At 36.6% G+C, this 27975-nt stretch overlaps 1 protein-coding gene across 8 annotated transcripts in view; it reads left to right on the forward strand.

The window, feature by feature from the left end:
* LOC132140920 (dynamin-1-like) overlaps positions 1-27975 on the forward strand; it is a 41895-nt gene that overhangs the window by 7285 nt on the left and 6635 nt on the right. For 6 of the 8 annotated variants that reach the window (XR_009433847.1, XR_009433846.1, XM_059549988.1 and 3 more), the window contains exons 2-17: positions 2579-2652; positions 3404-3553; positions 3675-3878; positions 4022-4120; positions 6778-6938; positions 7107-7249; positions 7664-7799; positions 7896-7963; positions 8169-8307; positions 9326-9412; positions 9513-9583; positions 10615-10666; positions 11925-11936; positions 13175-13288; positions 24782-24891; positions 27568-27679. Coding sequence is in view for 6 of the 8 variants with exons in the window: in XM_059549988.1 (XP_059405971.1) it covers positions 2579-2652; positions 3404-3553; positions 3675-3878; positions 4022-4120; positions 6778-6938; positions 7107-7249; positions 7664-7799; positions 7896-7963; positions 8169-8307; positions 9326-9412; positions 9513-9583; positions 10615-10666; positions 11925-11936; positions 13175-13288; positions 24782-24891; positions 27568-27679 (1732 nt within the window). In the remaining 2 variants the exon portion in view is untranslated. The remainder of the gene's footprint in view (positions 1-2578; positions 2653-3403; positions 3554-3674; positions 3879-4021; positions 4121-6777; positions 6939-7106; positions 7250-7663; positions 7800-7895; positions 7964-8168; positions 8308-9325; positions 9413-9512; positions 9584-10614; positions 10667-11924; positions 11937-13174; positions 13289-24781; positions 24892-27567; positions 27680-27975) is intronic. The other 2 variants (XM_059549986.1, XM_059549987.1) reach the window with 1 other exon arrangement.

Genomic DNA, 27975 nt, shown 5'->3' on the forward strand with positions numbered 1-27975 from the left:
AAAAAGTCCCTGGGCACGGGATTTTTTTTTTCACCTTTTCTATAGTGATCATTTTGACTTATGTCTGTTCAAGAGAAGTTACAACTTTTTGATAAAGCTCTAATTGGTTTCCTTTTGGAAATATGCTTCAAATTCATCCTGAATGCATTTAGGACTGTAAAGCATATCTGTGCGTGTCAAAATTGTGATTAAAATCGAAATCGCAAAATTTATCAAAGAAATCGCGATAGTTTATTTTTTTTTCATATCGCACATCCCTTGTTCATTCAATAAATTATGGAGCCAAAAGAGTCTCAATAAAGATAAATGCACACACTACATTCACATATGCACACACAAGATTCATACATGCACACACATAATTCATAAATACAAACACAGGATACACAAATGCGCACAAAATTTACAAATGCACACACAAAATTTAAAAAGCACAGAAGATTCACAAATGCATACAAAATTCAGAAATGCACACAAAATTCAGAAATACACACACAATTCAGAAATGCAAACAACATTTACAAATGCACTCAAGATTCACAAATGCACAGGACAAGATTCAGAAATGTATTTCTGATGCACTCACACATATATCTTGATTTACAACCTGCTTGCGGTCTGTGAACTTCACTGCATTTGTGTGTGAATTTTGAGACTCCTCTGACTTGGCTCGACACACAAATGCCTTTTTTTAAACAGGGAATGATCTGCAACCAATCAGATATCTCCCTTGTTTTAGCCAATCACAAGAACGCACTCCACTTGGGGGATTGTTTACTTATAAGCCAATCACATGAACGCGTTCACACAGCGTGATATGCCTGTGGTGCGGCATATTATAGCCTACTTATTTATGAAATTGTATGAAAATACAGATGTTTAGATTACAATTCAGGTTTATTTTTTATTATTTTTTACAAAATATAAATTTAGAAATGTCTCAATACATATAGCCCAGTGACTGCAGAAAAAAAGTTAACCATGGATTCATAAATTTGCAATAGGCAATTATTTCATTTTATTGAAATATTTGAATGAAAGTAAAAAAAAAATACACCTTTTTGAATATTTAAATATATCTAAATATTCTTTTGGATGCAATATAGAAGTCACTTTTATTATAATATTCGGTCCCTGCATGAAGAGAGGGTCAGTGGTCCGCTGCGAGAGGAAAGTGAGTCGATCGCTGCGTGAGGAAAGTGAATCGTTCGCTGAGGAAAGTGAGTTGCTCTCTGCGTGACTCGTGAGGAAAGTGAATCGTTCGCTGCGTGAGGAAAAAGAGTCGTTCGCTGCATGACTCGTGAGGAAAGGGAATTTTTCGCTGCGTGAGGAAAATGAGTCGTTCGCTGCAAGAGTAAAGTGAGTCGTTCGCTGAGAGAAGAAAGTGACTCTCCGGCTGCGGAAAGTGAGTCTCCTGCTGCGCAAAGTGGGTGTCCGGCTGCGCAAAGTGGGTCGCCGGCTGTGTGAGGTAAGTGAATCGTTCGCTGAGGAAAGTGAGTCGTTCGCTGCATGAGGAAAGTGAGTCGTTCGCTGATTGGCTTATAAGTAAACAATCCCCCACGTGGGGTGCATTCTTGTGATTGGCTAAAAGAAGGGAGATATCTGATTGGTTGCAGATCATTACTTGTTTAAAAAAAGGCATTTGTGTGTCGAGCCAAGTCAGGGGAGTCTCAAAATTCACACACAAATGCAGTGAAGTTCACAGACCGCAAGCAGGTTGTAAATCAAGATATATGTGTGTGTGCATCAGAAATACATTTCTGAATCTTGTCCTGTGCATTTGTGAATCTTGAGTGCATTTGTAAATGTTGTTTGCATTTCTGAATTGTGTGTGTATTTCTGAATTTTGTGTGCATTTCTGAATTTTGTATGCATTTGTGAATCTTCTGTGCTTTTTAAATTTTGTGTGTGCATTTGTGAATTTTGTGCGCATTTGTGTATCCTGTGTGTGTATTTATGAATTATGTGTGTGCATGTATGAATCCTATGTATGCATATGTGAATGTAGTGTGTGCATTTATCTTTATTGAGACTCTTTTGGCTCCATAATAAATACAGTTAACAATCTAGCTTCTGAGTGCTAAGTTATTAACCCAACAGTAAATTTTATTGTAGTGGGCCGCGCAAACATATGTGTTTGGTTGTGTGGGCCTCTAGTTGAAAAAGGTTGGGAACCACTGATCTAGATCAGGTACAAAGATGAGTTATGCAGTAAATTGCCAGAGCAGCACTAGCATTGACATGTTTTTAATTAAGTCATCTGTTTTTCAGGATGAGCTGTTTTAGTGTGAATATACACAGAGAGTCACCGTTAGATTAAAAAAGAAGAGTTTTTATTCATGGTAATTAAATGTATTACCTTTCACTGATAAGTAAAAGCAGTTTTAAACATAGCAGCATGACTTTATAAAAGTATTTTGGTTTTTTGCATTGCTTTGCACTGAATTGTTTTCTTCAGATTTTTAAAAAGAAAATGTGCATATCTTCATGTAATATTTGTATGCTAGAAATTCACTTTGATATTCTTTGCATATAAAAACAAAGTGACTCAATGAATGCTGCCTCTTTTTCTTTATAGGGATTTTCTGCCTCGTGGCTCGGGTATTGTCACTCGGCGCCCCCTAGTGCTGCAGCTTATCAACTGCCCTACTGGTAAATATCTTGCTTGCATTGGAAGGAAGCCAAAAAGCTCTGTAGTTTTTAAAGGCATGTATTGAAGGGATGACATCACTTGCTCACCACTGGATCCTCTGCAGTGAATGGGTGCCGTCAGAATAAGAGCTGATAAAAACATCACAATTTTTTACAAATATTCCACACGACAAAAAAAAAAAAAAAAGCTGAAAAGCTGCCTGTTTGTAATAAACAAATCCATCATTAAGACATTTTTAACATTAAAACTATCGCTTCTAGCCAAAATACAAAGCCATAATCCATAATAACGCTTCCTCCAGTGATTAAGTCCATCCCTTGTTGTCCTCTCACATCAAAATCAAAGTTTTGGACTTGTAAACACTTGTGGTTGACCTGTGCATATTTCTCTCCTGATTTAGATTAAATGACTTTTTCACTGAAGAAAGCTGTTTGAAGTTTGAAGTTAATAACATCTTAATTATGGATTTGTTTTTTTACATACACTCAGTTGTTCACTTCACAAGATTTGAATTAATGGACTGGAGTCTTGTGGATTATTGTGATAATTTTATCAGCTGTTTTGACTCATTTTGACGGCCATTCACTGCAGAGGATCCATTGGTGAACAAGTGATTTAATGTAACTTTTCTCCAAATCTCTTCTGATGAAGAAACAAGGTGATACATTTTCAGCAAATATGTATTTTTCGGAGAAGTGCTCCTTTAAGGCAAAACTAAAAAGCAGTTTTGTTAAAACGGTTTATTTCCAGAATATGCTGAGTTTTTGCATTGCAAAGGGAAGAAGTTTACAGATTTTGATGAGGTTCGTCAGGAAATTGAAGCAGAGACCGATCGCATCACTGGCCAAAACAAAGGCATTTCACCGGTTCCTATCAATCTGCGCGTCTGTTCGCCTCATGGTACTTACATTCATGCACATGCAGACATTTAACCATGATCATATCTAAATGTTCTGTTACATATACCCATGCATTGGGAAAAATCACTTATAATCCTGTCACCCCTTGTTTTCATCGCCAGTTTTGAATCTCACCCTTGTGGACTTGCCTGGGATGACCAAAGTGCCAGTAGGGGACCAGCCGCATGACATTGAGTTTCAGATCAGGGATATGCTAATGCAGTTTGTGACGAAGGAGAACTGCTTGTTGCTGGCTGTGTCTCCGGCCAACTCTGACCTGGCCAATTCAGATGCCCTCAAGATTGCCAAGGAGGTGGACCCTCAGGGTGGGTCATCATCCAGCAATGACTAAAAAAATTTCAAATATATTTGCATACTTGCAGGCTTACCTTGATGTGAGATTTATAAAGCTCTTTTCACTGTAAAATTGTATTTGATCATGCATCAATGTTTGTGTGTTTCTGAGTAGGTTTGAGAACTATAGGTGTGATCACTAAATTGGATCTAATGGATGAAGGAACCGATGCACGTGACATCCTGGAGAACAAGCTTCTTCCTTTACGTAGAGGTAAAGTCAATGTGCAAAGAGAAAGCATTCATACTCTTTCCACATAAATATTGGGTGGTCACGGAAATTGTTAAATAACAATGAACAGTAATTCCAAGGCCTGAATGAGTGACGATAATGCTATTTTTATTTTTTCATTTATACTTGGAATATTGGATGGAATATTCAGTTGGTTAAATGGCTAAATATGTCTCTCGCCAATGTAATGGTCATTTTTATTTAAGGGAATTAAATAATTACATGATTTAAAAGGGCTGTAACGGAAAATAAAATACGAAAAAAGAGAGAAAAGTAGTAAAAGCACATAATATTTTTATTTCCCCAAAAGGATTCTAGGAAACTGTTCATTAGATTCATCTACAGTATCCACACAATCACTCTTATGCTTAAGTTATTGTTTCTTGTCTTGTCACATTCTATTACAAACTGAATTACTTGAATCACACAAATGATTTATTTTACATTGAAAATGGCAAAATTTGACAAAATAAGGTATTTTTTGGTGTTAGTGTCAATCATTTAACATTTCTGTTATAAACCGTAGATAAATATTTAATGTGCAACTACTTACAGCTACTTACAGCTTACCTTACAGAGCCATGTATAATGGAGTACAGCAGAGCAGCATCAAGCATATAAAAAATTTGGGGGGACAGTGATGATAAATCAGATTTTATGCACTGCATGGTAAATAAATCTGTCTGGTCTCTTGAAAGCAAAATGTATAAAGAGGTCAGGCATTTATTTATATATTTATTTGTCTGTAAGGGCACTCAGACAACAAAACACTTCAAAAGATCCAGGAGAGCAAGAAATGGCTATTAAACCTGTAACACACTTCAGGGAGAAATATTCTGCAGAGAACATTTTTGCTTTTGATGCCTTTGATGCACTATTAAGTCCAAGTCTGCCAGTGCATTTTAGCAGCTGCTATTCTTTCTGCACTTATATATTACCTTTCTCCCCTATTACTCACATTACATTTACATTTACTTTTAATCATTTAGCATAAGCTTTTATTCAGATAAAAGCCTTTTATTAAGCCTTTTAAGTCTTTTATACAGACAATAGGAGCAATCAACCAATTAAAGAGAAACAATGTATATCAATTAACTAAAGCTGTGACGATAAAATAGAATAGAAAGTGTTAGTGTTAGATGGTCAAGTGTAGATGGAAGAGATGTGTCTTTAGCCATTTCTTGAAGATGCTTGGATCGAGTTGGGCAGGTTCTCCACCAGCAGAGATCATTGTTATAACGTTTTTGATTACTTGTCACATGGCGTATTCTTTTTACCCAGTTACTTACTAGATAACACCCTTCCCGTTAAAATCAGACTAGCTTATTCAATGAATTTATTTAAATTAAGGAAATTAAGATGAAAAATTACTTGCTGGATTTAAAGGGGTCATATGATGTGATTTAAATTTTTCCTTTGTCTTTGGAGTGTTACAAGTCCTTGGTATATGAAGAAGATCTGTAAAATTGCAAAGGCTAAAGTCTCAAAACCAAAGAGATATTCTTTATCGAAGCTAAGTCTGATACGGCTCATTCAAACACACCCCCACATGTCTACATCACTATGTGGAAATATTTGCGTAATGCCGCCCACATGTTCACACAAAGAAAGAAGGCATGGTTTCAGTAACCTCAGTTAGTGTTGAAGCAGCCATTTAGGAATCTTTAAGATTACTTACAACAGAACAGCAACGCATTTTATGGATGACCGTTTGTGAACTGTAAACACATACGAGCTTCATCACTGTGTCTGTCATGTGACTCTGTTGCTCTTTCGGGCTTGAACTGATGGTAAAACTAAGGACATTATTAACTGTCTTTACATTTATTTTGAAAGATGAAGCACGCGACTATGGAAAGGGGCGTTACATTTCCGACGGGTGCTTGCGGTGATCGGCCAATCACAATGCACTGGATCAGTTGGCCAATCAGAGCAGACTGCGCTTGTCAGAAGGAGGGACTTTGTAGAAAACGCAGAGTTTAAGAGAGGCAGGGCATAGAGGACCTACAATAATGTACAGTATTTTAAAAATAATGTGTTTTTTTAACATTAAAGCATGTCAACTTATTCTATTACACCAAATACACAAAAAAAATCATCTTTAAAAAATCATTATATGACCCCTTTAAGTTATGTTATTATTTCAGAAAATTACAAGCAATTGCGTGCTAAAGAAAATAACATTTATTGTTAGGGTCAGTAACAGTAACAATAAACAGTACAGGCTTATAGTATTTATTGTTACTATATGCATCATCAGAAGAGCAGGTAGGAAGAGATTGGTCTCAGTTATGGCATTAATGTTGTTATTGCTCACACATCATGTGGCCATGCAAAAACAACCGAACTCCATCTCAACTGAACATTAAACGCTAACACGTCTTTCTCTTCACTGAAAAACACATCAAATTACACTTAATTTCACCATTTACTTTCCTTATGAAGTTAGTCCCCATTTATTTCCTGATAACTTTACATTTAAAGGCTTATTTAGTCAAAATGTGGGATAGTCCACCTTGTGAAAGTCGTTTAACAGCTATAGTTTTACATTTTCTAGATAATGTCTTCTAAGTTAATTGTGGACTGTGTTTGATCATGCTGAATGCCTGTAACAATGTCAAACTGGATGCTCCCTGTAGGCTACATTGGGGTTGTGAACCGCAGTCAGAAGGACATTGATGGCAAGAAGGACATCACTGCTGCAATAGCGGCGGAGAGGAAGTTCTTCCTCACCCATCCAGCCTACCGTCACCTGGCCGATCGCATGGGGACTCCGTACCTGCAGAAAGTTCTTAACCAGGTTGAATGACAGCGAGAGTCACTCATGCAATGTTTTTTATATATCACACTGCCATTTTGATAAAGAAGAACAAAGCCTTACGTATATTGTTATTTATAAACAAGCACTAATCATGTTTACTGTAAGAGAGATTCTGTCTAGTAACCAAGGGTTTCTGTTCTCATTTAGCAATTAACTAACCACATCCGAGACACTCTGCCAGGACTGAGGAACAAACTTCAGAGCCAGCTACTGTCCATTGAGAAAGAGGTGGAGGAGTACAAGCACTTCCGCCCTGACGATCCTTCCCGCAAAACCAAGGCTCTGCTCCAGTGAGTCTGATATGTGTTGCACATTTGAACATTTACAGCCCATGCACATAAGGTGTCAAAAGAAATTCATATTTTTTTATCAAAGAACCCTGGAAATGAGCAAAATTCTGAATTGCCTTCAGAGGAATTTGCATTTTAAAGTATATTAAAAAAAAAAAAAAAGTGTACGAGAACATTTAATATACTTTAAAAAGTACATTTTAAAGTATATTAAAACCAATTTGCAGGGTCACAGTGAACAACAGTTATTTTAAATCATAATAATAGTGTAATAATATTTGAGCATATTTCTGAGCAGGCTTCTTTCAAAAGCATTCAAAATCTAACTGACCCCAGACTTTTGAACAGTTATATGTGTGTTTGTCTGTTTCTGTGTGAAGGTATGAATCTGTGACACTGTTCTCTGGTTTAAAGGATGGTGCAGCAGTTTGCGGTGGATTTTGAGAAGTGCATTGAGGGTTCAGGAGATCAGGTGGACACAGTGGAGCTGTCTGGAGGTGCGAGGATCAATCGCATCTTTCATGAGCGCTTCCCCTTTGAGCTGGTTAAGGTAATTTCATCATACTGTTGTACTCCAAGAACAATTCCAGTATATCCTCTTAAATGATATCAAGTAGGTGTTTCTGTGTCTGTTAATGATGACTAGATGGAGTTTGATGAGAAAGAGCTGCGTAAGGAGATCAGTTACGCCATCAAGAACATCCACGGTATCAGGTGTGCAGACACACACAGTCACACACATTCAACAGTAAGATCAAACTCGCTTTGATGTTACTGTGACATTCTGAGCTACTGCGTGCTAGATTTAAAGTACTGTACAGTGAGAACCATGCCATGAAATATGAGTTGCAGTGACAAACAACTGTAAAGCACATCATTTAGATCTCTGATTGCTCTGTTCATCCCTTTCACTCGTCAGAACCGGTCTGTTTACTCCAGACATGGCATTCGAGACTATTGTTAAACGGCAGATTGCAAAGATCAAAGAGCCATGTCAGAAATGTGTGGACCTTGTCATCACTGAGCTGGTCAATACAGTCAGGCAGTGCACCAAGAAGGTAAAACCCCACAGCTTCACATACACTACAATTCAAAGGTTTGGGGTCACTACATTTTTTTATTCTGCAAGAAAGCATTCATTTCTTTCTATTCTTCAAAGAATTTTGGAATCATGTTTTCCACAAAAGTATTCAGCAGCACATCTTTTTATTTTTTGACAGTAATAGCACCAATTTAGCATTTTAGAATTATTTCTGAAGGATCACGTGACACTGAAGACTGGCGCTTTTACATCACAGGATTATATTACATTCTATACAAGTAGGGGAAAAGTGTTACACTGTGGTTTTAAATTGTAATCACATTATTAGTGTTTCACTTTATTTCTGATCAAATAAATGCAGCCTTGGGTAAGCGACTTCTTACAAAAACATGAAATAATCTTCCTGACACCAAATTCATGTTTAAATTTTCCATGTACTGTATATAACCCTATATGATCCCACTTTGAGTGACTTTAGCCTGTGTCAAGAACGTGTAGGTCATATTTAACCCCTGAATAAAATAGTTTTTTTTAATTAATTAATTGAAGAAAGTTATTAAATATGATTAATTTAAAAAAATATATATTTTTTTCTGTTTGAATTGTGGCATTATTTGGATTCACACAAAAAATATCTCAAAAATATACATTGTTTAAATAGTAAAATATTGCATTTCCCAGAATACATTTCATTTATAAAATAAATAAATAAATAAATAAATAAATATCGAGACACATTGTGATAATGAGAATGGGAGATTTAGTTAATTGTCAGCTAAATTATGCAAAACTCTTTCTCTGCAATTAAATTATTATTTTTTACATTAGGCTTCATTGTCTTCGTGCATATAAGAATTTATTATTTTGGGAGGTGAATATCATTCAGACAAGTTTTTCCGTGAGCTCCATTCATGAACTCATAATCACTGAAATCTCTTTCCATTTGTCTGCAATAATAAGATTTGCTTGAACAATAAGCCCCGCTTATTGTCTCAGCCGTTGTAGTTGATCCAGTATGTTTTTTTTTGGGACAGCTGGCTCAGTACCCCATGCTTAGAGAGGAAATGGAGAGGATTGTCACCCAGCACATTCGAGATCGAGAGAGTCGCACCAAGAATCAGGTACCTGCTAACCCTCTCAAATACAAGCTCATGATATAAAACCAAGCTATACCTTCAAATGAAAAATAAATAGTGACGTGTATTCTTTTCCTGCCATTAGGTCATGTTGCTAATTGACATCGAGTTAGCATACATGAACACCAATCATGAGGATTTCATCGGTTTTGCAAAGTAAGAACATTGTTAACCATTTACTAGCATTTACTTCATTTACTTACCCTCCAACATAACTGTGAGGAGATCACAGAGTTCATTGAAACTAATACTGAAAATGTCTTTCAATGACTGCTTTCTGTAGAGCTATTCAGAAGACTAAAGAACCTTCATTAAATGAGCTAAGGCTAAGAGCCTTTTTCAAAAGCGCAGTGATGATAGACAGAGATTGTGTCCTCTGTGATCCCTAGATATGCACAGTAGATCTACAGACTGAATCAAATAGACATCCTAAATGTGACTGTACTGTCATTTTGCAGTTTAAAAGTGTCTGTCCACCATACATTTTAGTTCATATTCTAATCTTCTATCAGTTTCGACCTTTATAAATCAAATCCATGGGATTTATTATTGAATCTGATTACCACTTTTTTCTGGTTAGTCTTATTGCGAATTTGATAATAGTCTATTATGTGGACCAGCATATGCAATTTGGTTTTCCAGCTTTTGGAGTTTAATTGGTAAAAGTAGTTAACTAAAGGTTGGAATACACAACGCTGCTTTTGTACAGATCTTTGGCTGGATGTACAGTCTGGACAATTTGATGCTAGCTGCCAAAAGTCAGAGTCAGTCAGCAGTCGGAGCTGACCATGTTTAAAGAAAATCGGTTGGTGTATGATGGACACCAACTCCAGTTTTTTTTAGCTTTAGGCTGATTCCATCCGATCGAATGATGTCAATTTGAGCCGATTTTAGAGCACGTATTATTTTATTTAACATGCATCTCTTAGAATTGAGTCAAGTTTCTGCGAGAGTTTGTTGAGAATGATTTAAAAGCCATAGTGTGTGATTGTCAGTCATTTAGTGCATGTTGACCAAAATTGGCAAGTGAATAATCTTTAGTTTTTTCAAATGTCAGATGGTGACATTGATGACCCCCAAAATTCAAACTCATGCCAAATGGTCTTGTGTCTATTAGCTTTCCATGAGATCCAGTTGTTTTGTGCTGTTTATAGATATATATATATTCTTTCTGTGTATTACTTCAGTGCCCAGCAGAGAAGCAGTCAGATGAATAAGAAGAAGGCTGCTGGCAATCAGGTAAGCACAAGCCAGAATGAACAGATGCTGCGTCCTGCGTGCATCATCACACAGCCCGGACAGATGTTTGCTGCCTCACTCAAACGTTACTTATGTAGGAACAGCAGGCGCAGGTCTATAATTGGACACTGCATCACTCAGTCTCATGTCATTTTATGAGATTTTAATTACTGAGAACAGTGGTGGGTGTTGTTTGTAAAATGCTCTTTAAAAAGTAAGACATAATTAGGAAGAGCTTGGTTGAAAAAAACATGATTTTTAAAAGTGGAGGTATCTGTTTTTGCAAATGAACTTTTCAATTCCTAATCAGTTATTAAATAATATCTAGATTGACCATGCAATTACTGTATATCTGATAAATAAATCCTCTAGTATACCAAAATGTGAAGCTGAAGAAATGTTTGATAGAGAGGTTTCTGACAATCCTCTTGTAAAAAGAGAGAAGCCCTATTTTTGTTTAGCTTTTAAAACTTTGCAAGCATGAAAAAAAATATTTTGACTAAATTAATAAAAATATAAGAAATTATATCTAATATGTGATCTGTTTAAAAAACATACAAACATGCAAACAAATCTGCAAGGGCATGATAGGTCTACCTTTATTTTAGACTGAATTTTATAAAGCATTTTCCAGCAGTTTTAAAATTTCTGAATATATGTGTCATGATATCTGTTGTTATTCATCATGAATATCATGAATTATCTTACAGCAAGTTCTGTGTAGGTTTTTTGTGTGTCTTGTGTTAGTGCTGTGAACTAACAGCACTAACAGCACTTTTGGAAGTCGTGGCCTAATGGTTAGAGAGTCGGACTCCCAATCGAAAGGTTGTGAGTTCGAGTCCCGGGCCGGCAGGAATTGTGGGTGGGGGGAGTGCATGTACAGTTCTCTCTCCACCTTCAATACCACGACTTAGGTGCCCTTGAGCAAGGCATCGAACCCCCAACTGCTCCCCGGGCGCCGCAGCATAAATGGCTGCCCACTGCTCCGGGTGTGTGCTCACAGTGTGTGTGTGTGTTCACTGCTCTGTGTGTGTGCATTTCGGATGGGTTAAATGCAGAGCACAAATTCTGAGTATGGGTCACCATACTTGGCTGAATGTCACTTCACTTACTTAGTAACTGAACTATCTAGCATCTTTCTGCTACTTTTGTATTCTGTACATCTTGTCTATTCTCACTGCTGCCTTTTCCAGTTTATAATTACCTATCTTAAACCCTGTCTTTGCTTCGCTACTGTTGCTATGCCAACGCGCCTCAGGATGAGATAATGGTAAGTGTGCATTGACTGTGACCTCTTTGGTGTGTGTGTTTGTGTGTGTGTGTGTTTGTGTCTGCTAAAACACATTGGCCTTTTAATATAAAATGGTTTTGAAAAAATAGCATTGCATATTGATTATTGTAGTCCTCATTATGGTGTACTTGTTTAAGACAAATAGCTTTTTATGATCATTAATTTATCCTGACATTTTCCGGTAAAGTTGAGTGCTTTTGCACTGGAGAGGCTGCTGTGGAACTAAATAAGGTTTGCAGTGCAAACCCATTGCACTCCTGAGAGCTGCAGCTCATCTGCTAGAGACGCGACGTTCATGGATTCGTTTCTCAGAGAACAAATGCTCTGAACAAATATAGTACACCTTGAATGCACTCTAGGTTACTTCGGGTAAAAAGAAGTCTTCCTGGTGTAATGACAGTAAAGTCTGAAAGCGTACACCAATCAATCACAGTAGACAATTGTGTATTAAAAGTTAAAACAATTATTTTTTACATTTACACCTGAAAATAAAGAGTTTTAAAGGCACACCAAATGCTAAAGAAACTGTGATATTCATGTAGATTTTTTAATCCATTTTATTTAAATTGTAATACTGATCATATTATTTGTCTTTTTTTTTTTAATAAGTTATTAACTTTTACCTTGTGTATTTTTAATAATGTTTTTTCTTATGCTCACCAAGTCTGCATTTTCTTGTAACAAAAATACAGTAAAACCAGTAATATTGTGAATATTATTACAATTTAAAAATAACTGTTTTCTATTTTACTATTTTCATTTTGTGGAAACAATGATGCATTTTCATTATTCCTTTGAAATGACAGTATTTGTTTGACATCATTTTGATCATGAATAATATATATAAAAAATTTAATAAAATCTTACTCTTGCGCCAAATTGTTTAACTGCATAGGGTTTTGACTAATGGTTGCAGGCTTTTGAACCCTGCTGTATTTGCAATGATCTTTTAATTTGTTCTTCTGTGAAATCGTTACATATCGTTTTCAAATGTATGATATTGGGTTCTGGATCACTTGATTCTGATTGGTCAATCACAGCATTCTGCATTCAGATATTTTGTAATCATCATTAAACTGCATAATTGGTCATTGTCCCAAATTATTTCCTACATTGCAGTGCAAGTTCCTCTTCATTATTGATTTCTTGTGCATTTATTTATATATTTGTCTAACAGTACATGATCCTCTACATGCCATTTGTTTGCCTTCGTCTAGGTGATCAGAAAGGGTTGGCTGACCATCAATAATATTGGCATCATGAAAGGAGGAGCCAAGGAATACTGGTTTGTCCTGACCGCTGAGAATCTGTCCTGGTATAAAGATGATGAGGTGAGTGCCCTCTGTTTCTTCAGGGTTGTTTTTTTATTTAACAGTGCTTTATCTGAAGCGACTCACAGTATAATCTCTACAGGGCCGGTTGCCCTGGAGCGGCCTTGTTTTCTTTTCTTTTCATATAATGGGCTCTGTATTTTAGTATTATTTCCACAAGAAGTAAGGCTATATTTAGTCTATTTCACAATGAAAGCATCTTATCCTACCAGTTACCCCATGCTGTAAATGCACCGCAACACTGGATCCAAGAATAGAGAATTGAGACGGATGAGGTCATACAGTATAAATGAGTGCAGAAGTTCTGTTTCTTATTTCCATAATGGCCAGGCATTTTGCCGTCTTGTCGGTCTGATCAAGCACAGGTGTTAGGGTACTGTCGCGACCCCCACCCTACCCCCACTGTCAGTCCGGACCCGAGGCATGAGGAGAAGCAGACCAGGGGCTGGTGGGAGGGCTGCTCTGGGGGTTGGGAAGGTGGCATATGGTTTTCATTACCAAACATACCAGATTTTGGTCCAACACTTCCCAAAAGCCCTCGCTCTAGTTAGTTTAAGCATGCAGAGAAAGTCCTTTTAAAACAAAGGAGTTCCTGGTCCAAAATGACTTACTGTTTAGAAAAAAATTTCAATTTTGTATTGTTTTTTTCATTTAATCTCCTCATTTTTAAAAACCACAGTTATGTCCTGCTTATGCCAAAACAATTTCCTTGTGGTCCAAGTGGATGAAATAAGAGTCCAAACAATGACAATTACATACAGAGAACCGACTTTTATTTTCCATCAAATCATCATTTCACTTTCCATCAAGTACAATTTTTCTTTCTTTTCTTTCTTTTCTTTCTTTCTTTCTTTCTTTCTTTCTTTCTTTCTTTCTTTCTTTCTTTCTTTCTTTCTTTCTTTCTTTCTTTCTTTCTTTCTTTCTTTCTTTCTATGTTTACTCTTCTATAGATATCTGGTGTTTTATATATAACACTATATATACATATATATCATCTATCATTATATAAAACATTAGATGTCTACATGTACATTTACATTTAAACATTTAGCAGATGCCTTTATCTAAAGCGACTTACAAATGAGGACAATAGAAGCAATCAAAAATGTCTATAGAAGAGTAATAATTTTTCTATTACGCGTACTATAGATAGATGCATGTATAGAATAAAAAAAAACATGAATAAACAGAGAAGCGTTATTTGTTTAACTTAATTATTTTAATAACTTAATAGATTTTTCTGCAGAGGAGGTTTCTAAATGTCTCCTGGGAAAGTTTTGTCAGATTTAGCTAACTCAGCTGTGTAATCTGCTTCCCCAAAGACGCTTAAATACACAGACATTACTTAGCACATGAAGGCATGCACTTTTCCATGAGAAGACGTACAGAGACATGATGACTAGCTGATGTGTGTGCACCCCCCACACAGCCTAACCAATGTGCAGACTACTGTACAATCTCTACGCCCTGAACAGGTAGTCTGAACACTGGGAAAGCGGGGCGGGCATGACGCTTCACGGGGAGATGAGATGAGTCCAACAGCACTAAGGAATGAATGTGCACAAAACATTAAACATCACAACATACACAATGAACATTCACAAATTTTACTTTTTGTGAGTATCACCACACCCTTTCCCATATAGCAAATGTTCTGTTATCCAAATGCTTTTTTTTTTGGAAGAGAGCATGGAAAATCAGAGATGAGAAAGTTAATGTTTATTATTGACAACTGATTTCAAATTCTCGCTCAAATGCTGTTGCGCTATATATATATCACATTTATTATTGATATATGTTAGTTCATATGTCCATTTCTGTTTGCCTAGCTGTGTGATAATATCTATCTAGCCCATTGTCCCTCCTTAACCTCAGAATTTCAGATCTTTTTCTACCACACGCAAACGATAAACACTTTAAAGGGACAAGAAATACCTCAAAGTTCGTGCATCTCTGCCAATCAGATTTGGCATTAGATGTTCCGATTGTCCTCCGAAAACTTTCATCCTTCCTTTTCTCCTTCTGTCTCTCTTTTTCTTTAGACGTCCGAGCGTGTGAGATGCCAAAAGAGTGTTAGGTGAGTGGAGGAGGAGGAGGAGAGGAGGGTCCTTTAAAACCTTGGAGTGTTTGATGGTGGTACGAGAAGGCGAAGAATGTGGGTGGCGAGAGGCATTGGGTTTCCTGGCCCTTTCACCCCCGCCGACTCATAAAATCCATCTTAAATTAGGAGTAAGGTCTTTGAAAACAGATATACAAAATGAAAAGATATGAAGCATTCGTTTGAAACACACAGCGTCTTTCGTACTTTCAAATATGGGTTTTTCAGAATCGACGTGGCAGACTTTTGACTCCTGGAAGAGCAGAAAGGAGGGAGAGAAAGAGGTGGAGCTTTTTTCTGTTTCCCCCCGCCTTAATTTTATGTTTCTTTTCTTGTTAAGCAGGAAGTGAAAGGTCAGAGGTTACAGAAGAGTAAGACGAGGAAAGCTGGTACTGATGAAGACCTGTCAGACTCAGCGATTGCTTTGAAATGTATTTCTGACATCTGTGTGTGTTTATGTGTGGGTGGTGTTGCTGACTTGAGTTCTTGGCATGGAGATGGAGGTGTAATATCTCCATATGTGTCGTCCTGTGGTCTGTACCTCTCGTCACGCTGATATTTATTCTGAAGCTCACTTCCTCTGCTCGTACTGGATAAAGAGCTCTTTATACTGGCTTACAACCCCCCTAACGATTACACACATGCGATTTGGTGTTTTAAAACATGACTGTAGACGAGGTGCTTTAGAAGTTAGGGCTGAAGTTTAGGCTCACCATAGAATGTGGCTCTGAAATGCAGGAGGGTTCTTATTAAATGTGGAGATGGTGACATGGTGGTGACCTATAAACAAGAGGCATTAATCATCTGTGTGATCAGTCCTTGGGGTCGGGGGCTCCCCTTCGTTTGGTTTTTGTGGACATTAATCTCTGAAACTGGCAGTTTAGATGGAAAGTTTATTGTCACAAGATGATACCGTCTGCTCTGTCAGTGGTTCTGAAGCCTTGTGTTTGAAAATGGATCTGAATTTCTGAGGTTGTTAAAGGAATGTTCTGGGTTCAAGATAAGGTCAGCTCTATCCACAGTATCTTTGGCTTGCTGACGATTACCACAATCATTTAGACTTGTTGATTAGTTTGTAAAAACAGGCACAAATGTGTTTACAGCAATGCAGTTACAATGGAAGGCTATTTGTCTTAAGTGTCCATTTTATTAAAAGCTGAATACATAAGCTTTCCGTTGATGTATAGTTTGTTAGGATAGGATAATATTTGGTGGAGATACAACTATTTTTGAAAATCTGGGAGTGCAAAAAAATCTAAATATTGAGAAAATCGCCTTTAAAGTTGTCCAAATGAAGTCCTTAATGTATATTACTAATAAAAAATGATGGGTTTTGATAAATTTGAGGTAAGAAATTTACAAAATATCTTCATGACACACGATCTTTACTTAATATCCTAATGATTTTTGGCATAAAAGAAAACCATATATATATTGTTATTTAAATAAGAACAACCAAGGTGGCGGGACTCACTAGGACTTCACAAACTTCGATTGGGGCTGCAAGATGAAATTCTGATTTATATATTATTATTAATAAAATGTAGTAATACATTATAATAAGGTACCATTTGTTAACATTCACTACATTAGCTAAGATGAACTACTAGTTTTACTACTCCTTACTAACTCCTAATTGATGTTAATTGCAACACATTAATTAACACATTAATAAAATCAAAAGTTATATTTGTTGATATTAATGGACCTGAGATCATTTGAACTAACAGTGAACAGTTGTACTTTTACTAAATAATGTACTAACTAATAAACAAAGATTCCTAGATAATGTAATAAATTATTAGTTTTACTCTTTGTTAGGTAATATTACTTTATCCATGAACTAGCATGAACTAAAAGTACCTTTTTTTTAAACTGTTATATTAAAATAATTATTGATATATTAAAATATTCTAGCTTAAAATGCAATATGATAAATATTTTAACTTTTTTACATACTTTTATTTATTTATCTTGAAAACATGCAGTTTTTGAAATGTATAGAATTGCCAAATGAATTGTTTAATTCATATATCAACACTCCCAGTTAACATTTTATCTTATATATAAGTGACGTGTTTATAAGTGGTTGTAGTATTTATATTTTTGATCAAAGAAACAAGAGGTTCCAATTGAAGTGTACATTTTTTCACAGCTGAAAAAAATAACTGTCAAACTGATTTATTTTGAATCATAATATTAATGATAATACAAATACAATATGTTTACACTTTAAATGAATCATGGCCTTGGCACAGTCATCTTTATCGTTTAAAGTTTGGTGCCTATGTGCCAAATATGTGTAATGATCATTCACGAAAAAAGAAAAATACATAAGCTCTGTTACTGAATGTTACACACACAGGCATCCTCTGTGGTTTTATGAGACTCTGTGTGTGATTCAACCTTTTTGTTTCCCCAGACTTGGGAGGCTCCCTGAAGTCTGTTATTTCTGGATATGGTTCAGTGGAGGAAAATTATCATACATTTCAGGCTAAATTATTGAAACATAGACTACGAATGCTGGTCTAAGAGAGGCACTGCCTTCTTTTTATTTGCTGAAAGAAGCTGAAAGAAGACTGCATGAAGAAAAGAGAGATGAGGAATGGGATGAGATGAGATGAAACTAGCCCCTTATGCTTCAAGTTACTAATAATTGAAAGTAGTTAAGCTACAGTACAGTTCCTCTTTTAAAAGAAAGTGATTTGCATCAAGCCTCTAAGAAAAATATTCTACAATTACAACAAAGCTATTTAAAGGAACATTAAAAACAAATCTGATAACTAGTTATCTGATTAAACAAAGCAATTCACTATACTAACTGTCTTTTTACGTGTTCGATTATAACCTTAGGTCTTTCAGGTGCAAATGTATATCAAATATATATAAACTCTTTCACACGTGAGTTTAAAAAACAGAAATGCAGCACTTGTTGCACTACATCACTACATCATTGCCAAATGGATCTTATTTATAAAAGCTACACTATATTTTACTGCAGCTACTATATAGCTATAAGTTGGAATATGTGTGAGAATTTTTTTTTTACATATATATTTCATGTTTTTAACCACATTGCGACTTTAAGTACTTAAATTGCAATAAATGTTAATTAAAGAGGCCACACATGGTTTTATTTGCCATGACAATAACTGATATAAATGTGAATATTGTTGCTACTTTGTAGATTTTATATTTCTATCATATCTTTATAATAGAGTACTGACATCAAGTGTTGTTAAGTATAGCTGGTCATTTTGTGTTGATGCTGAAATACATTCCTCTGGTGGTTTGTAAGTAGGTTACTCTTCTAATATGTGGATGCTTCACACTGTGTTTTCATCTTCACTCCCTCTCCTCCTCCTACATGCTTCAGTGTGTCATCTCTCTGCCCTCACTTTTGTATTCAAAAGGGATAAGCATCAATCAGAATGACAAATCAACTTTTTTCTGTCCCCTTTAGGTATCAGAGAAAAACACATACTGTAATCTTTAAGAGCAGAGTTTAATTCACTTTAATTTCCATCTCCAGCTAGTGTGTGTTGCTGATTAAGTGTGTGAGTCATAAATCTGATACTTAGGTCCAATCCCAATTCTACCCCTTAGCCCTTCCCCTTTCCCCTCTGTTTTGCGCGTTCACGTGAAGGGGTAAGGGTGTCTCGATTCTCTTTTGGTTGGAGGGGTAGGGGTAAGGGGAAGAGCCAGATAGCCCTTTAAATGAAGATTTTTCAGGACCACACTTCAAATGAAGGGGTATGAATTATCTCGGCAACATGGCTGCCACAGCGAACAAAAAGACACATAAATGCAAGCTTTTTTGGCATAAATAAAGATTTTAACGAAACGTAATCATTTGTTTTATGTTACATTCAATTGTGAGTTCATATTAACGGTCATGTTACTCAAAGAAATGTTTGCAAAAAATCGCTAATATTTTAAATAAGTCTATATTACAGACTTGCATGATAGTGCCACAACTATGGGATTAGAATCCCGCCAAATGTATTGCAGTCACAGATCGAAAAATAATAAGTAAAGATCAAATATTTAAAAACACGTGTAAAATAATAATGCACAAAACCGAAAAACAAATGCAATTTTTTTTAAATAACAAACAGCGCAGTCATGGATCAAAAAAAAAGCGTAAATCAAAAATGAAAACACATTTAAAATTATATTGCACAAAACTGAAACATGAATTCAAAATTTTCAAAATCTCAAACAAAATCAGGTTTCCTGCTCATATGTAATTTTTTTGTGTGCTTGTGGTCTTTTCCCCTTTGCTCTTGTTTCCATGGTCTGCGCTTGCGTTTCTAAAAGTTGCAGTTAGAGTTTCATGTAAATCAGGGCAGGCTTCAGCGTCACCATTGGCCCACAAGTTCTAGATTGACAGCTGCTCCTCTAGCCAATCAGTCCAAGGGGGAGTTGACGTCACTCCAATGCGACTCGTGGCTGCTGTGGTAGGTGTGTGAAGTAGAGGATGAAGGTGACACGGGAGTGGATTTTCAAATCTCTCCCACAAAAAAAGAACCTGTCCTGTCCCAATCCCATTAAAAAAACTGGGGGAAAATCCCGTCCTGTTTCCCGGAATGACTCATGTTCTCTCCCACTCCCATGTTGGAATTTTTTATTCTTTTTTCGGCCAGAATCTGTCAGTTACAGTGAAAAAATACAGCACAGACCACAGCATGCCTACTTTAGTTAAATAAAAATTGAAAATATAGTTTTTTTTAATGTAAATCATCCATGCTAACACACGTTTTCTATTTATTTATTTTTTTATCATTTGAGCGTATATTGCACATTTATTTTTCATGCATGGATTTTCTCCATGACGACAGAAACCTTGTTTTCTTTAATTATTTTACAGAAGCACAACGTTTTGTTGTTATTCTGAGTGCACACATATAAAAGTATGCGGATTCGAAAGATTTATTACTTTTATCTGTATGACCAAAAATGACAGAGTATTTTAAGAGCAAGTGAGAGCACCGTGCCTCCATATGTCCTGCTGTTCAGTGTCCACACACACTTCAATAGCGCACATTTCTGTAGGTTAACATTAGATTGAGCGGCCATGTAAAGTTATTACTACCTACATCTTTTAGATGAAAAACTATATTTGAGGTCTATGAATGATAGGTGGGCTTTTGGATGTCCTGCCCGATATAGGCTACTATTACAACATAGACAAGTCGTTAATGATCTGTCCTTTACCAGCCACACCAAAGCAAACAGGAGGAGAGCATAAAGACACAGGGCGAGTACAATTGAGTTCAAAATTAAAATATAAGCCTACAGTTTATACTTTATTTATATAAAAGGTAGGCTATATTTGTGTAGAAAGTTGGGGATCAAAGTGTTATTACGATTCCAGGTCCTGCCAACATTTTTTCCTGTCCCGTCCCAATCCCGTGATTAATAGTGATTTTGTTTACAATCAATGTCAGCCTCTAGTGTGAAGATGGATAAGCAGCATCAGCAGGCAAATCCCGGACGATTTCAGGTAATTAGTCTTAAATATTTTGTTAGTGGGTGACAGAAACATTCCCTTTGTGTGATATTTAATGCGCATCTTGTCAGTAAAGCCAGTTCTGTAATCAGCGGTAAATCTCCATCACCTGCGCGCTTTCACGTGGAGCAGCATTAGCGTTTGACTTGAAGCAGCTGCACAGAATGATCACTGTATGACATCAAAGTACCATGCGAGCGATTCGAATGCATTGGATCCGTGTGCTCTCTTATCGCTCACTCGGTACTTTGATGTCATACAGTGAACATTCTGTGCAGCGCTGCTTCTAGTAGGGATGGGCGATACCACATTTTTTCCATGCGATACGATACAGATACTTTTTGTTACAATTTTAACGATTCCGATATCGATACTGCTTATAATTTTTAAAGTATATGTTATTTTTAAAAATAATATTAATTTAATATATATATATATATATATATATATATATATATATATATATATATATATATATATATATATATATATATATATATTAATTTGCAGTTACCATGGCTACAAGAACGATGATTTGTGGTGTTATTGTTAAAACCATGGGTAATTTTAAGGGAACCTAAAAAAAAAAAAAAAACTTTCTCAGGAATGTGCCTGAAAGTGATAAACGGGCCTCGTTTTTACCTAAATGATTTATAATTTATTTTAATATATATTAAAAATGTATAAGGTGTGCATTATAGCTGACACCTAAATGAACACATTACAATTGTTTTATGAGTGCAAGTCTTTCTCCTCAGTTGCTATTGAGCTTCAAATTTGCGTTTGAGCCCATGTGAAAAAGTAGCATAATTTACATATGATTTACAGTTTATTTTAATAAATATCAAACATTCAATTCAATTTTGCATTATATCTGACACCTAGATGAACAATTACAGTTGTTTTTATGACTGTAAGTCATTCTCCTCAAATGCTACTGACGTTAGAAAAGTGTATACCAATATCGCATGTAACTTTAGAGACGGCCCCTAAATTTGAGACTCTCGAACATCCATCGTCGAGCCAACTTCATGCCTTTTTTTTTTTTTTTACTTTCTTTAGTTTTCTTTTCTCTGTGCCGGATTGCAGATGTCCTTTACCCGGGCATAGATGTCCATCCATCAATTATGAACGTTCAGCCGCAAACATGAGGTGCGAGCGGTCGCGAGTGCGGATGGGAGGAATGGTGCATTTTTTTTTTGTTTTTTGAGCAACTGGGATGGTGCCCCCTCTGGGAGTTAGTTCCCTACGCAGACTGCGTATTCTGTGTATAGGGAGCAGCGGTACTGCTGTCATCTTTCGCGCAAGTCGCAACCGTGCATGCAGTGTTGTGATGGTGAATGGTACATTGCACTGCGCGCAGCCGCAGACCAATCGGTGTTAACGTCATACCACCGCGTCCGCGAGACCTTTTCTTTTACACACCGTCCCGATGGGCCTGCACACACTTCTTAAAACATTTAGTTATAAAGAAATTATAAATATAATTAAGTATCAATACTTTGCAGAAAATATCGATACCAAAATAGAAGCTTCTGAGTATCAATATATCGATACTGCAGCATCCATGTGCACATCCTTAGCTTCTATTCGAACGTGCCTAATGCTGCTCCATGTGAAAGTGCGCAGGTGATGGAGATTTATCGCTGATTACACAACCGGCTTAACTGACAAGATAAACATTGCGTGTGATTTTTTTCATGCAGCCCATATGCCTAAAATATAAAGTATTGCTCACTAAACCAAACTAACAAGATACGTGTTAACAGGCTAGATATAGGCCTACTCGGACTACGTAGAGCTTGCAGAAAACATCATAACACACAGAGGGAATGTTTCTGTCACTCAATAACAACATATTTATGGCTAATTACCTGAGATCGTCCGGGATTTTCCTGCTGACCCTGGTTATCCATCTTCACACACCTACCACAGCAGCCACGAGTCGCATTGGAGTGACGTCAACTCCCCCTTGGACTGATTGGCTAGAGGAGCAGCTGTCAATCTAGAACTTGTGGGCCAATGGTGACGCTGAAGCCTGCCCTGATTTACATGAAACTCTAACTGCAACTTTTAGAAACGCAAGCGCAGACCGTGGAAACAAGAGCAAAGGGGAAAAGACCACAAGCACACAAAAAAAATTACATATGAGCAGGAAACCTGATTTTGTTTGAGATTTGGAAAATTTTGAATTCATGTTTCAGTTTTGTGCAATATCATTTTAAATGTGTTTACATTTTTGATTCACGCTTATTATTTTTCAATCCATGACTGCGCTGTTTGTTATTTAAAAAAAAATTGAATTTGTTTTTTGTTTTTGTGCGTTATTATTTTACACGTGTTTTTAAATATTTGATCTTTGCTTATTATTTTTCGATCTGTGACTGCAATACATTTGGTGGGCTTCTAATCCCATACACAACATATGTTTTATCAGGGGAAAACTGCCATAGACATTGATGGGGGATAATCCCCCCAAAAAATAGAAATCGCTAAACCATTTTCTCAAATATTGCCTATCCGAGAGAGAGAGAGAGAGAGAGAGAGAGAGAGAAATGGAAGTTGCCTGTATATACTTTTTAGAGTGAGTTTACTTAAAAACAGCAATTTTATCCTCTCGCTGCTGGAAAATATAATGTAGCGATTCAGTATTTAAACTGTATTTAATAAAAGTCGTGGGGCAGCGTTGACAAGTTTATTTTCTCCTGGATGTGTGAGCTGCGCGATTTCCGATATGTGTGTGTGTGTGTGTCAGTAAGCAGCTCATTAATCCAGAACGATAATTAAAGGCTCTAATGCACACCAGTATATGTGTGTATTGTAAGAGCTAGACGACGAATGATGACGTGTGACGGCATAGTAGTGGTGTCCCAATCTTTAGGGGAATATTTTCTCCCCTACCCCTTGACACTCTGTTTCAAGGGACAAGGGGAAGGGGTAGTGTGCCATTGCAGTCTTCCAGTGTGGAATCAATACTCACATCACAAGTACTTGTTAACCCTTTAGTGTTATAGGTGATGGGACCGACATGTAAGCACTAACTGTTGTTTAATTCCTTTGAATTTTTAAACGTGATTTTTGCGCAAGGCTAGCAGTTTAAAGGGGTCATATTATGCTTTTTGACTTTTTCAACTTTATTTAGTTTGTAATGTTGCTGTTTGAGCATTAAAAACATCTGCAGAATTACAAATATATTTTATTTAACACTACGACGAACGACTTGTTTGGGCTAGTGCATGTTTTTTGGGATTTGTTATATCACTAATACCGATGAATGGGACGAGACCTGGTTGAGCTCCACTACAGAAGACATCAAGTGTTATAACTATGTCGGAGACGCTAGCTTTCACAAGGCAGACAAACTTAGAGTGGTTACAATCATCGGGGTTTAAATCAGGCTAAAATTGGTTTGATATTGATGCAATATTTACACTGAAGGTTTCAGGCGGCTATGGTAAGGGGCATGACATTTCCCAACCAGGCGTCTAGTGCTGTCAATCACAACACACACTGGCCCAGCTAACCAATCACAGCATATTTCATATTTCAGAAGGCGGACCTTCATTTGATACAGGAACTTTTCGAGCCATTCATGCCAGACTGGGCAGAGAGGTGTTGTAATAATGTAAAATATGTGAAAAATAATGTGTTTTCCAAACAACCTCGTATGAGAGCCTGTTCTAGCACACCCCCAAAACAAAATCAAGTCTTTGTTAAAGAGCATAATAGGACCCCTTTAAGTATTGTATTCTGCTTATGCTGTTTAGTTAAAGGAAATACAGGTTCAGCAGATTCAACTGTTCAATAGGCAGTCCCTGATCTTGAAGTGTTCTCTTTTGCTTTGTTTCATTAACTTTTTAATTGTGCTCTTTGCCCTCTGCAGGAGAAAGAGAAGAAGTACATGCTGCCATTGGACAACCTGAAGCTCAGAGATATAGAGAAGAGTTTCATGTCCAGCAAGCACGTGTTTGCTCTCTTTAACACTGAACAAAGGTTAGAAAAAATATTTTACTCACTACAGAGCTTTCAAAAAAGAAGAAATACATTAATATACTTAATGCAAAATTAATCTGAATATAAACTGAACAAGAAGGTGGCTAGCTGCACACTGAATCCAGTACAGACTGGAAAAGTCTAAAAACAATTTTTTTTTTGTTTTTATAAATTCCATCATGCAAAAAGTGCAGAGTGCATGTGAGTTAAAAACAATAGCAATGCTCTGAAAGATCTGCTTGCTCTTGTCTATGTGTTTTTAACTCGCATGCACTTGAAAACTTTTCCAGTCTGAACTGGATTCAGTGTGCGACTATCCACCTTCTTGTTCATTTTCAATTATTTCATTGGCTCTACACACCTGCAGTAAAAGGATTTCTTTTTTTCCTGTTTGGAGCGCTACAATTCCCTGTAGTTAACACAATTTAAAACAGCTGTTTTCTATTTGAATATATTTTATAATGTAACATATTATGATGGAATTTTCAGCTCCATTAATCCAGTGTCACATGACCCTTTAGAAATCCTTGTAATATGCTTATTATGTACATGTATAATAAACATTTATAATAAAAAATATTTATATAATAATTTAATACTGACCCTGGACTCTTGTCTGAAATCTGAATAAATAAGCTTTCCATTGATGTATGGTTTGTTAGCATCGGACCATTTTTGGCTAAGATACAACTATTTGAAAATCTGGAATCTGAGGGTGCAAAAAAAAAAAATCTCAAATATTGAGAAAATCGTCTTTAAAGTTGTCCAAATGAATTTCTAAGCAATACATATAACTAATAAAAAATATCCTAATGCAACATGATCTTTCTTAATATCCTAATTATTTTTTGCATAAATGTTTATATATTTAGATAAAATTTTGACCCATACAATGTATTGTTGGCTAATGCTACAAAATATACTCGTGCTACTTATGACTGGTTTTGTGCTCCAGGGTCACATTTATACAATTTACATCTCTTTTTTTTTTTTTTACATATCATCTACATTTTTATTTCGTGAGCACAATATGACTCATTGCTCATACAACCCGAATTCCGGAAAAGTTGGGACGTTTTTTAAATTTTAATAAAATGAAAACTAAAGGAATTTCAAATCACATGAGCCAATATTTTATTCACAATAGAACATAGATAATGTAGCAAATGTTTAAACTGAGAAATTTTACACTTTTATCCACTTAATTAGCTCATTTAAAATGTAATGCCTGCTACAGGTCTCAAAAAAGTTGGCACGGGGGCAACAAATGGCTAAAAAAGCAAGCAGTTTTGAAAAGATTCAGCTGGGAGAACATCTAGTGATTAATTAAGTTAATTGATATCAGGTCTGTAACATGATTAGCTATAAAAGCTTTGTCTTAGAGAAGCAGAGTCTCTCAGAAGTAAAGATGGGCAGAGGCTCTCCAATCTGTGAAAGACTGCGTAAAAAAATTGTGGAAAACTTTAAAAACAATGTTCCTCAACGTCAAATTGCAAAGGCTTTGCAAATCTCATCATCTACAGTGCATAACATCATCAAAAGATTCAGAGAAACTGGAGAAATCTCTGTGCGTAAGGGACAAGGCCGGAGACCTTTATTGGATGCCCGTGGTCTTCGGGCTCTCAGACGACACTGCATCACTCATCGGCATGATTGTGTCAATGACATTACTAAATGGGCCCAGGAATACTTTCAGAAACCACTGTCGGTAAACACAATCCGCCGTGCCATCAGCAGATGCCAACTAAAGCTCTATCATGCAAAAAGGAAGCCATATGTGAACATGGTCCAGAAGCGCCGTCGTGTCCTGTGGGCCAAGGCTCATTTAAAATGGACTATTTCAAAGTGGAATAGTGTTTTATGGTCAGACGAGTCCAAATTTGACATTCCTGTTGGAAATCACGGACGCCGTGTCCTCCGGGCTAAAGAGGCGGGAGACCTTCCAGCATGTTATCAGCGTTCAGTTCAAAAGCCAGCATCTCTGATGGTATGGGGGTGCATAAGTGCATACGGTATGGGCAGCTTGCATGTTTTGGAAGGCTCTGTGAATGCTGAAAGGTATATAAAGGTTTTAGAGCAACATATGCTTCCCTCCAAACAACGTCTCTTTCAGGGAAGGCCTTGTTTATTTCAGCAGGACAATGCAAAACCACATACTGCAGCTATAACAACAGCATGGCTTCGTCGTAGAAGAGTCCGGGTGCTAACCTGGCCTGCCTGCAGTCCAGATCTTTCACCTATAGAGAACATTTGGCGCATCATTAAACGAAAAATACGTCAAAGACGACCACGAACTCTTCAGCAGCTGGAAATCTATATAAGGCAAGAATGGGACCAAATTCCAACAGCAAAACTCCAGCAACTCATAGCCTCAATGCCCAGACGTCTTCAAACTGTTTTGAAAAGAAAAGGAGATGCTACACCATGGTAAACATGCCCCGTCCCAACTATTTTGAGACCTGTAGCAGAAATCAAAATTGAAATGAGCTCATTTTGTGCATAAAATTGTAAACTTTCTCAGTTTAAACATTTGCTATGTTATCTATGTTCTATTGTGAATAAAATATTGGCTCATGTGATTTGAAAGTCTTTTAGTTTTCATTTTATTAAAATTTAAAAAAACGTCCCAACTTTTCCGGAATTCGGGTTGTACATGTTGTTGGTCTGTTGTCTCAGGAACGTGTATAAAGACTACAGGCAGCTTGAGTTGGCAAGCGACACTCAGGAGGAGGTGGACAGCTGGAAGGCGTCCTTCCTGCGAGCTGGAGTTTACCCAGAGCGCATCACTGTACGTGAATGCTTCCACTGATCATCTCTCAGTCATATTAACTTATTAACTCATTACTGTGCCGCAACAGCTACCACATGCATAACCAGTCACCAATGCAATTCTAACAAACACTGATAGCTTACTAACTTAATGAACTAACTTATTGTGCTTTCTTTGCTACATCTGCAGGACAAAGAGAAGGTAAGGTTTTTCCTCTGACTTTTTCCTTTTTCTCTCTTCCAAATCTGTCATATGCAAACAAATTTCTCTCTGAATAGGAGTATGTATTGTATTTAACAAAATGATGGGGTAAA

This window comes from Carassius carassius, chromosome 5 (genome assembly GCF_963082965.1).
Source record: "Carassius carassius chromosome 5, fCarCar2.1, whole genome shotgun sequence".
Classification (NCBI taxonomy): Eukaryota; Metazoa; Chordata; class Actinopteri; order Cypriniformes; family Cyprinidae; genus Carassius; species Carassius carassius.